The sequence below is a fragment of the Podarcis melisellensis genome (genome assembly GCF_964234715.1).
Source record: "Podarcis melisellensis genome assembly, chromosome: 12".
Lineage (NCBI taxonomy): Eukaryota > Metazoa > Chordata > Lepidosauria > Squamata > Lacertidae > Podarcis > Podarcis melisellensis.
The window spans coordinates 20,190,915-20,204,832 of NC_138544.1; the positions used below are offsets into that span (position 1 = coordinate 20,190,915).

Genomic DNA, 13,918 nt, shown 5'->3' on the forward strand with positions numbered 1-13,918 from the left:
TTCACTTGCAGCTACTACATTTGCTTCAACTATTACAGCAGCCTCTCTCCTTTTTGAAGGTATCAACATACTTTTGTTTTCCTCAAAAAGCAAACAGAAGCTTTGGAGAGGAAAGAGCAGGATTTTGATTGGGGAAACCAGAAGGTTTAAGCACACACCTCTTCTTCCTCAACTGAGGCTCAGTACACATTAGGAGTCTCCTACAGACATATTAGGGATGTGGTTGGCGCTGTGGGTTAAACCACAGAGCCTAGAACTTGCCGATCAGAAGGTCAGCGGTTCGAATCCCCGCAATGGGGTGACCTCCCGTTGCTTGGTCCCTGCTCCTGCCAACCTAGGAGTGCAAGTAGATAAATAGGTACCGCTCTGGGGGGAAGGTAAATGGCATTTCAGTGCGCTGCTCTGGTTCGCCAGAAGTGGCTTAGTCATGCTGGCCACATGACTGTATGCTGTATGCCGACTCCCTTGGCCAATAAAGCAAGATGAGCGCCACAACCCCAGAGTCGGTCACAACTGGACCTAATGGTCAGGGGCCCCTTTACCTTTACCGACACATTTCAGAGAGAGAGAGAGAGAGAGAGAGAGAGAGAGAGAGAGAGAGAGAGAGAGAGAGAGAGAGATGGGAGATCAATCACAGGTCTCCTGTGCAAAACAGAGTTTGGCCCTTGTAAGGACAGTTCTGGACTGTGCTGTATTTTCATAGAATGGCTGTAAAAATTGTCTGCTCTTCTTTGCAAAGTCTGAAAATTGTGCATTTAAAACAGATACAATATCAGAAATTCCAATGCTATGAATCTCATGGATTATCTGAATTGATAACAAACTGCATGTGTGGTCTTCTATGTGAAAACTTTCGCAACCTGCACAAAAAGCTGCCACTAAAGACTGTTTGCACTCAGTAAGTACATTTTTTTTGCATCGTTTCCAAAGTTTCTGCTACTTCTATGCAGTGCAACAGATGTATCTTCGACAATAGCACTATCTCGTTTATCAAAATAGCCCAGGAAACATCCCAAGGTTTTAGATAAGCTGAGCTACATAAACAAAATCACTGTTTGCATGTGATTACTTTGGCATAAGGCTTTCCACATCCTGGTTTCTACTGTAACCCCCACCCTGCACACAAGAAGCAAGTAAGATATGCTCACAGCACCGCAAGCGTTATCAAAATGTGTTGCCAACGGATCACAGAGACAGTTAAAATAAGATAGGTAAGTGGTAATCTGGACATTTCAAACGTCAATTCTTTGCCAAAGCAGCTTCCAAAATCTGAAATTTTTCATATTTGGCAGGCTCATTAGGGAATTACTTAGAAAGGGTGCACCAAAGAGAAAATCACTACAAAACCAAGCTAGCTATTGCCACATGATCTAAACTAAACAAACCCTGCCGTTAGTATCTATCCCTCTGGTGTTTTGGGGAGGTGTTTTTTTAAAAAAGAAGAAAGGAATCAACTGAAACTGTTTGCTGTTCTAAGTAATTGTGGGCTCCCAGGAAATATCACCCAGTTTGTTTCTTTATCATCCTGCTGTAAAGCGATCTTTACAGGTGAAGTAGATGTACTCAATCAGACCAACTGGTCTGTCTAGCTCCAATACTATCTCCCTCAGCAACACTCCAAGGTCTCTGGGACCCAAGATTAGTTTTACGGAGAAATGTTAGGCATAGAAGCTGAACGTCAAAAGCTCGTGTCCTGCCACTGTATTACAGCCCCTACCCAGAAGAACAAGTGCAGCCCCCAAGACATTTTGGCACAGACAGAGGGGCAGAGATAAATTGCAAAGTGTGCTGGAAATAGTGCTGAATGATCAGAAACGAGGATGCCGGTTTAAAAGGAAACAGGCTCAATTATTACTGTTTTTTAAATCGTGCCATTTCCAGTGGATGACCATTTGAAGTGCTTACTCAAATATTTCAGGAGAGTGCTGCTAATTGAGGCCAAATGCCTATCTATTGCAACATCCTATCTCTCTCAAATGACTTACCTGATGCCCATGGAAGGCATAGCTGTCTGCCACATTATTAGACAAGCAGTAGACACTGTGTGGCAAGTGGCCCCTAGCCTACCACAGCTACCTTTACAGGTAAAGGTAAAGGACCCCTGGACGGTTAAGTCCAGTCAAAGGTGACTATGGGGTTGCGGCGCTCATTTGGCATTTGTCCACAGACAGTTTTCCAGGTCATGTGGCCAGCATGACTAAACTAAGGTTACCAGACATCCCCGTTTCCCGGGGACTGTCCCCGGATTTACAAATCAGTCCCCATACAAAATCCATTGAAGTTGAAAAGTGTCATTGAAAAAAATATGGTAACCTTAGACTAAACCGCTTACGGCGTAATGGAGCACCGTGACGGAAATGCCGTTAACCTTTCTGCCACAGTGGTACCTATTTATCTACTTGCACTGGTGTGCTTTCAAACTGCTAGGTTGGTAGGAGCTGGGTTTAAGCAACGGGAGCTCACCCCGCCACGGGGATTCGAACCGCCGACCTTCTGATCGGCAAGCCCAAGAGGCTCAGTGGTTTAGACCACAACGCCACCCACGTCCCTTACCTTTTCACCTTACAACCACCAGACAGCAACAGCAACTTAGTTTTTCCACACGTCTATGGACAAGTGCCAAAAAAATTACATTGATCAAACACAGCCCATGCTCCGTGCTGCCTACTGCTGCATTTAATTTTGGAATTAAACTGTTGCAGAACAATTGTGGCCAAGCCAACCATCCTTGTTCAGGATGCTGTTAATCCAATGCACCATAAGCATGACAATTACCGTATTTTTTACACCATAACACTCCCTTCTTTTCTCCTAGAAAGTAAGGGGAAATGTCTGTGCGTGTTATGGAGCGAATGCCTACGGATGGTGGGGGATCTGCTGCAGTCGTGATCCATGGTTCCCCTTCCTTCCCTCCTCCGTGGCTTGCTTTGAAACAGCAAAGCGAGAGAAGAGCCGCTGAGTGGGGAGGAGAGAGGGACAGAGAGCCTGCTTGCTTTAAAGGAGCAAAGCGGGAGAGGAGAGGAGCCTTCTCCTCTTATACCCCTCTTCTGCATTACTAACAACATCCTTCTCCACCCACCCCACGCATGTTCCTTGTCCCTTGAGTGCTTTTCCTTCCCTCCCCACTTAAAGCGTGGTTACAAAGCATGGATCCACATGGATCCTCAGGATTTTTGCATTGGGCTACCCCAAACTCACCGTCAGATCACATGTCTGTGGCCACAGCATGAACCACAAAAATCATACATCCGCTGTTTCGTTTAGAATATTTTTTGTTTTGTTTTCCTCCTCTGAAAACTATGTGCGTGTTATGGTTGGGTGCGTGTTATAGAGAAAAAAATACGGTACTTAGCAACCGTCCCAGTCAGGCCCAATGCTAGAGAGTGACCAGGTGGGGCAATGGCAAAGGGCCCAGACCTTCAATGGAGCCCCTCCAAGACCCCCAACCAGATGCAATAGGCAGGCAAGCAGTTGCTGTTGCCATCACACATCTTAAAACTCTAGATCCTTAAACTTCAAACCCTCCCCACTGAATCTCTTCTAAAACAGATCTTTGCTGATTGAGAAAGAGTTCATTACTGTCATGCAGATCTTGAATTACTTTGGGGCTTTTGCTCCATCCAGCTGTTCTGTCCACCCTGTTTGGGGAGCCACTACCCCAGTCCCAAGAAATATGGTTGCTGCTTGCGGTTGCCCATGGCCAAAGGAGGCAAAGGCACTCTGCACATGCAGAGCAGCACTTAACGTTTATTTGCATTTAAGCAGGAGGTTCTTTTCATCTTTGCAGGTAAAGCCACCAAGAGCAATGCTTAATTTCTAATAAATGAAATAATCAAACTCTTGCGTGAACTGGATGCGGTAATTAAATCTGAAAGCACAGGATTAGTACATTAACAGAAGATTAAAAGTGAGGATTTTATTCAGAGCTGTGCCCTGAAAGGCTGATCAGTACTGAGGGCATTGTAATATAGAAAGGAATTTTATATCTTCATTTGGATAATGTTTTGCAAAAAGCTTTCCCAAAAAAGTGATAAATCTGCCTGAGAGAAACATTTGCTAACTGAACAGGCTCTAATCATTATTGGCTTTATATTTAAGAAGTAAAAAGAAGCTAATGTAGGTCTTTCTATAGGTTTAACTACCAATTTCTCCATATGAACCTTATTGTACACTGTTCCTTAAGTATTTGCTCCACATTATGTAGGAATTTTTCAGCTAATAAACATTTATAAAGTACTCTCCATAGCACGTCACCACTGACAAAAAACAGAAAGCATACATATGCAAAATGAACTTGGCATTCACAAATGTCTCTTTCAAGCCAGTGAACAAAGGGAAGAAAAACCCAAACTCTCATCTTGGTTAAACAGCTGCAGAGTATTCCTGCATTATGGAGCGCTAGAAAGCAGCCCATTTAACGCATTTGCCCAGGCAATAGCTGCTCAAGGGAACACATTCGTTCATATAGCATTTCTTGCAAAATAATAAAAAATTGTGTATTTTAAAACCTTGGTTCTTAAAAATATGCACTTGCATATAGTTCCACTGATATTAAGGAGACCAAATCTGTGTAAGTTTTTAAAGAATTAAGATATTGGGGCACAGATTAATTAATATATGAAAGTAGAGTTCAGTGCTATTGTCAGATATATTTTTTTAAGCCTTCACTGAGTTTAAAGGGAGATTTAGGGCTACTGAAAAAAACACCAATAATTTATTGCTGCACAACTTGTGAAATCGAATTCAAATTTCTCAGTTCCATTTCTGCAAATCACAGATAATTTCCCATTCATTTCTGTGCATTTTTATTATGTATTACTTTGTGGCATGACATTAACATTTCTCTAGTCCTCCCCCTCCTTTATTATTATTTCAGGTCAAAAGGTTTGTAGGCATTTTTGGAGAGAGAAAAGTTACAAGAAACAACATCTGGACAAACTAATAGGATTCATGCATATTCTGCACATTTGAAATAGGAGTTTTACTATTAGTTTTCCTGAAGGTTTCTAAATCACACAAACCTGAAAAACATCCTTAAAATGCTCATGTTAGAATTAGAGAGACAAAACGTTAGATTAGTTATGAAGTCCAAACTGCACTTTGTGAGACTATGCTATTATTTGCATTTTTTCTTCTGCGACCTATGAAATTCAGAATTCTGAACACACAAATAGGTGGGGGGGGGGGAAACCACCCACTTTGTTTTCCTTCGCCCAGCCCAGTATGTTTGCACAAGTCTTAAGGAAATTCTATGCTACTACTAAGCGCTTTAAAAGAGACATTTATTGAAATGCCAATAAACAGCACTATTTCTTGCTAGCCAGATGTGATCCTTTGGACGTCAAAGCCCTATCTTCTATTTAAGCCCCAGTCAAAACGTGTCTTCAATTCTCTCGTAATAACTGCCAAGCAAGAACCCAAGCAATTTCACAAATGGACAAGGAAAACTGCTCACCCTCCCATGGAAACTCTCCAGCAAGTGTCAAGTTAGCACATCAAAATGCATGAGACAAAGAGAAACTGCAATATTACCCAGAAAGATGGCATTTAAAAGAACACAAATATCTCAAACAAAAAATGGCAAATAAAATAAAAATTGCTGACACTGTCAGACTAAGGATTTTACACAAAGCCCCTTTCTGAGAAACAATTTGCCCTCTTCCCTTTCTTAGGGGTCCTCATGAAAGTTTGGTGTGTACAGTGGTGCCCCGCAAGATGAACGCCTCGCAAGACGAAAAACCCGCTAGACGAAAGGGTTTTCCGTTTTGGAGGTGCTTCGTAAAACGAATTCCCCTATGGGGTTGCTTCGCAAGACGAAAAAAATCTTGCATCCCCCCCGCGGGTTTTTTCGTTTTTTTCGCCCTTTTCTTAAGCCGCTAAGCCGCTTATCAGCTGTTCCGCTGATAAGCCGCTTAACAGCTGATCGCTGGAAGCCGCTTGACAGCTGTAGCGCTAATCCGCTAAGCTGTCAATGGGCTTGCTTCGCAAGACGAAAAAACCGCTATACGAAGAGCCTCACGGGAACGGATTAATTTCGTCTTGCGAGGCACCACTGTAGCTGCTTGCGAGGGCTTGCCGCTGCTCCTTTTTGCCCATGTTTGTTGCTGCTCCTCAGTCTGTTGTGCAGTAATTGTTGCGTACGCAAACTGGGTGTACTGGGGGCGATTTCTAGCCTTCGGTGCACATTCCCAAAGTGCACCGAGTCAATAAAAGAAAGCACTTTTCTGTACACATCTGGAGCATTTCAAGTCAGGTTTCATTCCCAGGCCATAAAGCGAAAGCGTGTGAAACCTGATCCCCTGGAAAGTACTGCCATCTGAATGCAAGGGGGCTGCTTCCAACAACCGTGGAGATCCTTATCAGGTATGGAGCAAAAGGAGAGGGGGAGCTTGGGGACAAGGAAGGCGATCTCGCATGTTATCAAGGAGGAGATGCAACAGCAGTCTGGTATGATAAGAGCAGCCAGAAGAAGCCGCACTATTTTAGTACAGTCTAACTTTGGTTGGGGACGTGGGTGGCGCTGTGGGTTAAACTACAGAGCCTAGAACTTGGCGATCAGAAGGTTGGCGGTTTGAATCCCCGTGACAGGGTGAGCTCCTGTTGCTCGGTCCCTGCTCCTGTCATCCTAGCAGTACAAAAGCACGTCAAAGTGCAAGTAGATAAATAGGTACCACTCTGGCGGGAAGGTAAACGGTGTTTCCGTGCGCTGCTCTGCTTCGCCAGAAGTAGCTTCGTCATGCTGGCCACATGACCCGGCCAATAAAGCGAGATGAGCGCTGCAACCTCAGAGTCGGCCACGACTGGATCTAATGGTCAGGGGTCCCTTTACCTTTACCTTTAACTTTGGTTGACAAACATAATCCGTTCCGGAAGCCCGATCAGCTTCTGAAACATTCGACAACCGAGGCATGGTTTCCGATTGGTTGCAGGAGCTTCCTGCACTCAAGCGGAAGCTGCATTGGATGTTCGGCTTCTGAAAAACGTTCAAAAACCAGAGCATTTACTTCCGGGTTTTCAGCATCCAGGAGCCAAAACGTTCCAAAACGGAGCCGTTCAGGAACCGAGGTCTGACTGTACCATCAAACATATACATAAAACCTGACAAAAGAAGGATTGAGCCACTGCCCAAAGCAAATTAGGCCCAATGGCCACTTTCACAAGAACTGCTTCAGCAGTTTTCACACATTTGCTATGCCTGCACAGTTACAGCACCACATGCAACCTTCACTATGCATATCCATATACGGTGGTACCTCAGGTTACAGACTCCGCTAACCCAGAAATATTACCTCGGGTTAAGAACTTTGCTTCAGGATGAGAACAGAAATCGTGCTCTGGCGGCACGGCAGCAGCAAGAGGCACCATTAGCTAAAGTGATGCTTCAGGTTAAGAACAGTTTCAGGTTAAGTACGGACCTCCAGAACAAATTAAGTACTTAAGCCAAGGTACCACTGTATTATCATCTCTGCTCTCCTCCAAATACTTTGTCTGTAGTTATCACGGACGGTGAGAGGCTGAATGCATACTTCTCTAACCAAACAGCAACTGGTGCGATGGTGCATTTTAAAGACTATATTTGTTCCTAGGAATAAGATAATGCCCGTCCGCCAGATCCTTAGCAGCTCCAAAGATTATCACTCAAATTAAAAGAGACCGTTTCCCACATTAACCATATCCACAAGTGCGAGGGACAAAAAGGCATTCTTAGTGTCACTTGTGAAAGCAGCCTATGGCAGGGGGCTTCACGGTGAGTCCCCTCAAGGAACAAAAGCAACAATCCAAGCTTTCTCGAGCGTAACCAAGACAAAACACAGGCAGGCGGTTGACTGGCAGTGCTCAACCTTGTCCTGAAGGCAAACACATCAAACGAAAGGGGAGATGCAGGACCTCATGGGCTCACAGAAAGCTTTAAGGTGCCTTGTTGGGAAAACTCTTAGAAGAAGCAAAAAGTATATGAGGAATAAACCTACAGGCCCCCGTCACCAATAATATTCAGGGCATGCAGCTATGTTGTAGCAGCTTAGGTGGGGTGAAATGTGATTCCATTCTGTCTTTAAAAAGACAACAAGGAGTTCTTTGGCTCTGCGTCCCCTGAAATCATAGTGGCACATTGCAAAACCCTAAAAAAATGTGTGTTTCTCACATCTGTAATGGGCCGCTACAGCAGTCTCCAATCCTGAATGAGAGCAGCATGAGACTAGGAGAAAGCAACCTTGCCAGGCCAGTGCTACTGGTGTAAAGGTATGGCTCTTTCCCATAGCATCAGCTAACAGCTGGATTCACACTGAATACATAAAAGCAGGGGTAGGCAATGTGTTACCCTCCAAATGTTGTTAACTCTAACTCCCATCAGCCCCAGCCAACATGACCAACGGTCAGCGGGTGAACCGCAATGGTTACTCCTGTGTTAGGAAATGGCAACACATAGGCTATTTTCACACATGATGCTTAAATCTGTTGTAGCCTGTGCTGTGCCTGTGATTTTAACGCAACACCTACATGGGCTAGAGAAATGGCTCTCTTCCACGAGAACATATTCACACATCTACAAAATACTTTAAAATATTCTTTTGTGTGACAAAGCAAACACATCCCCCCAAAACACCGTCATTTTCATAACAGATTTAAGATGCAAATGAAGAGAGAACAATGTTTTGAGACACAATTTTGTGCCCCCAAGCAAATAAGTGCCAACAATGAAGTTACTCTAAAACTCAAGATTCAAGGTTTCTAGGTCCCGCCCCCCACTTCCTCCTCCTCCTCCTCTCACTACCAATTATGAGCCAAATCAAGGCTAGCATACTTCTCTCAAGTTCAACACAATCCACAGGAAAAGGAAACTTGAAAACATCCAAACTTCTGCTCACATATACGAAACTACCTCTGATCACCAGGTAGTTTAAAGTGCTTGTAGCATAAACCAATTTTTGCCCCTCAAAAGGCTTGAGCAAAGCAAACATCTCTGTATTGTGCCTCGAAGTTTATGATTCCCGGTGGACTGCACTAGTGAAATAAGAAGCCACATCTACAGTCATTATATTCTGACAAGGTAATTTGCTAGGATAGCCCTGAAAGGCACCAAGTTCGTATACAAGCTGTTTAGAGAGAGATAACTGTTGCGAGATTACTTGGACGATTTGGACATACACTTCGATCAGGCAGGGTAAGAGGGAAGCCATTAACAAGAATGCAACACTGAGAACAGCAGATTCCAAAAACCCACATAGCAAATTCACAAGCATGATTAATTTAAACCGCATGAAGCTTCAGCAACAAGACAAAGCCATTTGTCATGCATGTTTTTAAAGTCTCTCTTATCAAACACCAAGGACTAAAAACCTTTAACATCATAATACATTTGTATCAGTCATCTCCCCTCTTTCATCCAGGCATCAGTCACTGATAATGTTCCTGATCCCCTTGCAATGGGGACTTCGGCCAATAGAAGGAAATACGTCTTTAGCTGATCCTGTTAAATAAACAGGGCAAACCTTCATTAAGCCCAGACCTCTGCTCTCCTCACATATTTTCAGAAAGGGAACGTCTTGCAGGTGGAGGAAGCAAGATCCACCCTAAGTGTTCTAAAAGACGGATCGTTTCACCATCAATAGCAACTGGCTCAAAAGTGGTTATTAGGAGCCTGGACAGATAAAGATGCTCTCTAGAAACAGCAACCTCAACTGTGACAGCATGTGCTGAAAGTAGCCTTCCTGTTTAATTAACAAGGGGCAACCATGGACCATCTATACTGCATTACCCCATATCTAAATGCTCAGGGGCTACAAAAGCTAAGTGATAACCTAAGAAGCAGCTTAGCAGGTACTTTCAGAAAGTGTCTAAATCTTTTAACACACAGCTCAAACACTCATTTTATAAAAGGCAATGACATCCCCCGGGGTGTGCTTTCACCAGATTACATGCATGCTCTTAAGGTGCATATGCTGAGCTAGGAACTCAAATCTCACTCCTATTGCATGCAACATTGCACCGCACAGAGGCATAACAACTTGAAAAAGCAGCAACAGGTCTTCCATCTCCCCCACCACAAATTGAATGCAATAATAAGCATGATGCAATTTGGAATAATACCTATAAATGCAAAAGGGGTGACGGGAACATGCGCTTTCATATCCGTCACAACTGCCCAGCCACAGAAATATATATACATTCACACAGCATGACAACCAATGATGCAACCCACTCCTAATGCAATAACTTCTCAAGTACAATAAAAACAAGCATAAGAAACAGAATATTCACATCCGGAATTCACCTCCTGAGCCTCAAAGGCCATAAGGAATTATTCCAAGCCATTCGGAAAATATACTCTGCATCAACATTTCAGAACCAAAAATTATATTTAGAAGTAATAACCCGTCAAGTGCTCTCCAGTCTTCCTCATTACCATCGTAGCTGCCACCCCACAAAATGTCCTGCATTTAACTGGTAAGATGCATTTATTTCCCTGCCCTTCTGGAAGCAGCAGCCAACAACTGCACACAGGAAAACACAGAGTGCAATGATATCATGCCGTGTCACGTGCCTTATTTAACTAAACATGGGAGGCAATACAGGTTGGAGGTGGCCACACTTAATTGCAACACGTAGTCCAGCCATTAGAAAAGATGGATCAACACATACCTGCAGTTGGGAGGTGGATCTAAGGTGATGTCAGCCAACTCCTTCTGAATCCTACAGCAAGAAACCAAAAGAGAAGGCAAATCTTACACAGGGAATTCAAGAGATGAAAGCGGTATGACTTTCCCAAGTAACATCCAAATACTATTGATAGGGATAAAGGGCAAGCTACATAAATCTACTAAGGTTGATCCAGGTCCATTATTTCTAAACCTTAGTGATCTTCATAACACTGAAACTATTATACCTGCTTTGTAGTCAGAAGCACAGGGCAAAATACACTGTTTTGCTCAAATTAATGAGTCCAAAACTCATGCCAACTTTCGGTCAAGTCCAGCATTCTGTGCAGTGAAACATACTAGATCCCCACAGAAGCAGCAGAAACGAATGACATTCCAATTGGATCACCTTAATGCCATCGCAGGTATGAGAAAATAAATAGTACAGAGTTCCCCTTCACTAACCACAACAGAAGAAATCCAAACATCAACGATGTCAGCGACAAAATTGCCACTGATTTTTATCACTAAGCAGCAAAAGGAAGGGTATGTTCAGAGCATATTCCTTCTGTTTGTTACTCCCTCCCCAAAATTAATTGGCAGTCAATACAAATACTAGTGTGTGCCCTACCCTCTGTAAAATTCCTCATGAAAGGCTCCTCCTCTTTTCATACCAATGTCACACATTAATTTCAGTAGAAACAAGATGGAGAGTGCTGGACCCATCAGACAATTTTTTGGAAATACCAATTCAAATCCTAGCTACACAAGGAGGTTCATAAGGGTGAGATTTGTACGTTTTCAATAAGAACACTCGTCTTATTGAAGCAACAATGATCTTTTGCATCAAAGTTTGAAAGCTGAATTGTGATGAATTTGAAAAAACAGAAAAGATTGACTCTAAATGCGAGAGAGAAAGTAGCATTTTTTTCTCCCTGGGAGGTTACTATTTTAACACCTAATTGGATGAACTCAATGCAGATACCAAATCTTAATTAATCTATATCACACTCCTGCACACTTGACTACTGTCACCACCCACCAGGAAAGCTTGTGAAGAAATTAAGAGTTTTGCCCAAGGCTACGCAGTAAGTTGGTAGCAAGGCAGGAATTGAGGTACTCTTGGTTTGAAGTCACCGGCTCTGAACTTTTCTGCTGGTGGATACAAGTGATAATGACAAGTTTCAAGTAGAAGGTTAGAGATATGGTTAGGTAAAATAACCAGAGATTCTTTAAAATTAAAATAATGCCCTTGGGGAGTGGGCAACAACGCTGATGGGGGGTGGGCTGTAATTGTTTTGCAGAAAGAGCATATGCCAGAAAGGTATTCAGTGAAGAAAAGCCATCGCAACAACTATAAGGAAGAGAATGCTAAGGACAGTCTCACCTCTTGGCACTGGTGGAAAGGAGCTTGGAATTTTTACTCATGCTGACTTTACTTTCCTTCTTCTTAGGTGTGCTTGTCTCTTTCTCGGTCTGTTGGTTGGAAGACGAAGATGAGGAAGAGCTGGTGCTGGCCCTCGAATCGTCATCCGACATAGCTACCCCACACTACGTACCCCAAACCTGGAGTAAAAACACCAGAAGGAACGGGGAGGGGGGAGGGAAACGGGGGACAGTTAACACTTGGACAAGGAGCCACGGGGGTCTTGGGTCAAGCTCTTAGAAAACATTTTCTACTTCTCTTCGTAGGGAGAAAGAATGAATAGATTCAAAGAGAAGCCCCCACCCGCAAGTTTCAGCAACATTTAGTGCCAGCTCCTCTCTGGAAATGGGGGCCAGGGGGACGCGCAGACCACAAGAATTAATAAAAGGGGAAACTGGGATTAGGGACACGAAGCAATTTCCTTACATGCCTCCTCTAACCTTTTCACACAGGAACCCCCCCCCCCGACCCCCTGCTTTCCCCCTCCAAATAGCATCCATGACACACGGAGATAAAGGGGTCAGAGAAGAGAGGCTAGAGAGTGGTGGAAACATTGGTATTCTACAAGGTTGGGGCGAAGTAAGAAATTCGGGGGGGGGTGGAGTACTAGGAAAAACTGGGAGGCTGCTGAAAGAGGTGAGGTGGAAAACTCACCACCACAGGAAGTGAGGGTTGGGGGGGGGATACTTTTCAGAAGGCGCATAATGGGGATTAGTAATTAGGGACTGGGGGGGGGCAGAGATGACCCAGGAAAAAGGGGAATGCCCTGGAGGGGGGAGAGGAGAAATCCGTAGTGGGTGCGAAAGAGGAATCGGTATTGTGGGCAGGGGGTGTCTATAGAGTATACCCCCCTCCAACCTGGGGGGGGGAGCAGCTAGCTACTCCTCAAGGGGCTCCCCGCCCCTTCTTCCTCCTCTACTTCTAAACGCCCCCCCTGGCTTTTGTTTTACTACCCTTCCCCACCCCCCAAAACAACACGCCTCCCTCCCCACCACCTCATCCTTCTCGGTTTGCAAGACGGGGTGGGGAGGGGAGAGAAAGCTGCCCCCCCCGTCCGCGCACCCTCCGGCCTCCCCCGGCTCCCAGGGGTGCGGGGCGAGACCTGTCAGCTCTCCCCCCTGAAAATACTCCCCACCCCCCGACGTCTCCTCTGCCCACCCGGGTCTCCCTCCCTCCCCCCGCTGCCATCTCCTCTCGGCTCCCCCCCCCCGGGAAGCCCCCAAGCCCCCGCCGCCCTCCTCCGCGCTCTCGGGGGGAGGCCAGGCGCGGCGGGGGCGTCTGCGCCCGTCGAGGGTGAGAGTCGGGGCGCCCCCTCTCCCCCTACCTCTCTCCCTTTGTGTCTGGCGCTCCTCCTCGGTGCGGCTGGGCCTGGCCACTCGTGTCTCTCTCGCGGGGAGAGAAGCGGAAGTGCTGCAACAGCAACTATTAAGCAGGCAATGGCTTCCCCGCCTGCCGCTCTGCCTTGCCGCCCCCCCCCCCCGCCCGCCGCCGCCGCCGCCTTCCCGCAAGCAGGGGAAGGGGAAGGGGGGACAGACAGCCGGTGTCACCCTACACTACAGTGTACAAGAAACGCTATACACACACATATAGAACACACACACACACACACACACACACACACACACATATACACACACACACACACACACACACACACACACACCACACATACACACACACTCAGGGGGACGCAGGGGGATGCATGCCCCTAAACATTTTGTGAATCTAAGTTTGGCCTCATTGGAGGGGCAGTATTTCAATATGAGTAGGAAAATGAGAGTACCCCTAAACATTTTTTACCTCGGGTTACATACGCTTCAGGATACATACGCTTCAGGTTACAGACTCTGCTAAC

At 45.2% G+C, this 13,918-nt stretch overlaps 1 protein-coding gene across 1 annotated transcript in view; it reads right to left on the reverse strand.

The window, feature by feature from the left end:
* Positions 1–13,546, reverse strand: part of LOC309353799 (ubiquitin-conjugating enzyme E2 E1) — a 58,203-nt gene extending 44,657 nt beyond the window's left edge. Inside the window, exons 1-3 of the mRNA XM_081883474.1 lie at positions 13,388–13,546; positions 12,025–12,203; positions 10,642–10,692 (exon numbers count right to left, since the gene is read on the reverse strand). Of these exons, the coding sequence (XP_081739600.1) occupies positions 10,642–10,692; positions 12,025–12,176 (203 nt within the window). The 5' untranslated portion in view covers positions 12,177–12,203; positions 13,388–13,546. The remainder of the gene's footprint in view (positions 1–10,641; positions 10,693–12,024; positions 12,204–13,387) is intronic.
* Between the last annotated feature and the right edge of the window lie 372 nt (positions 13,547–13,918).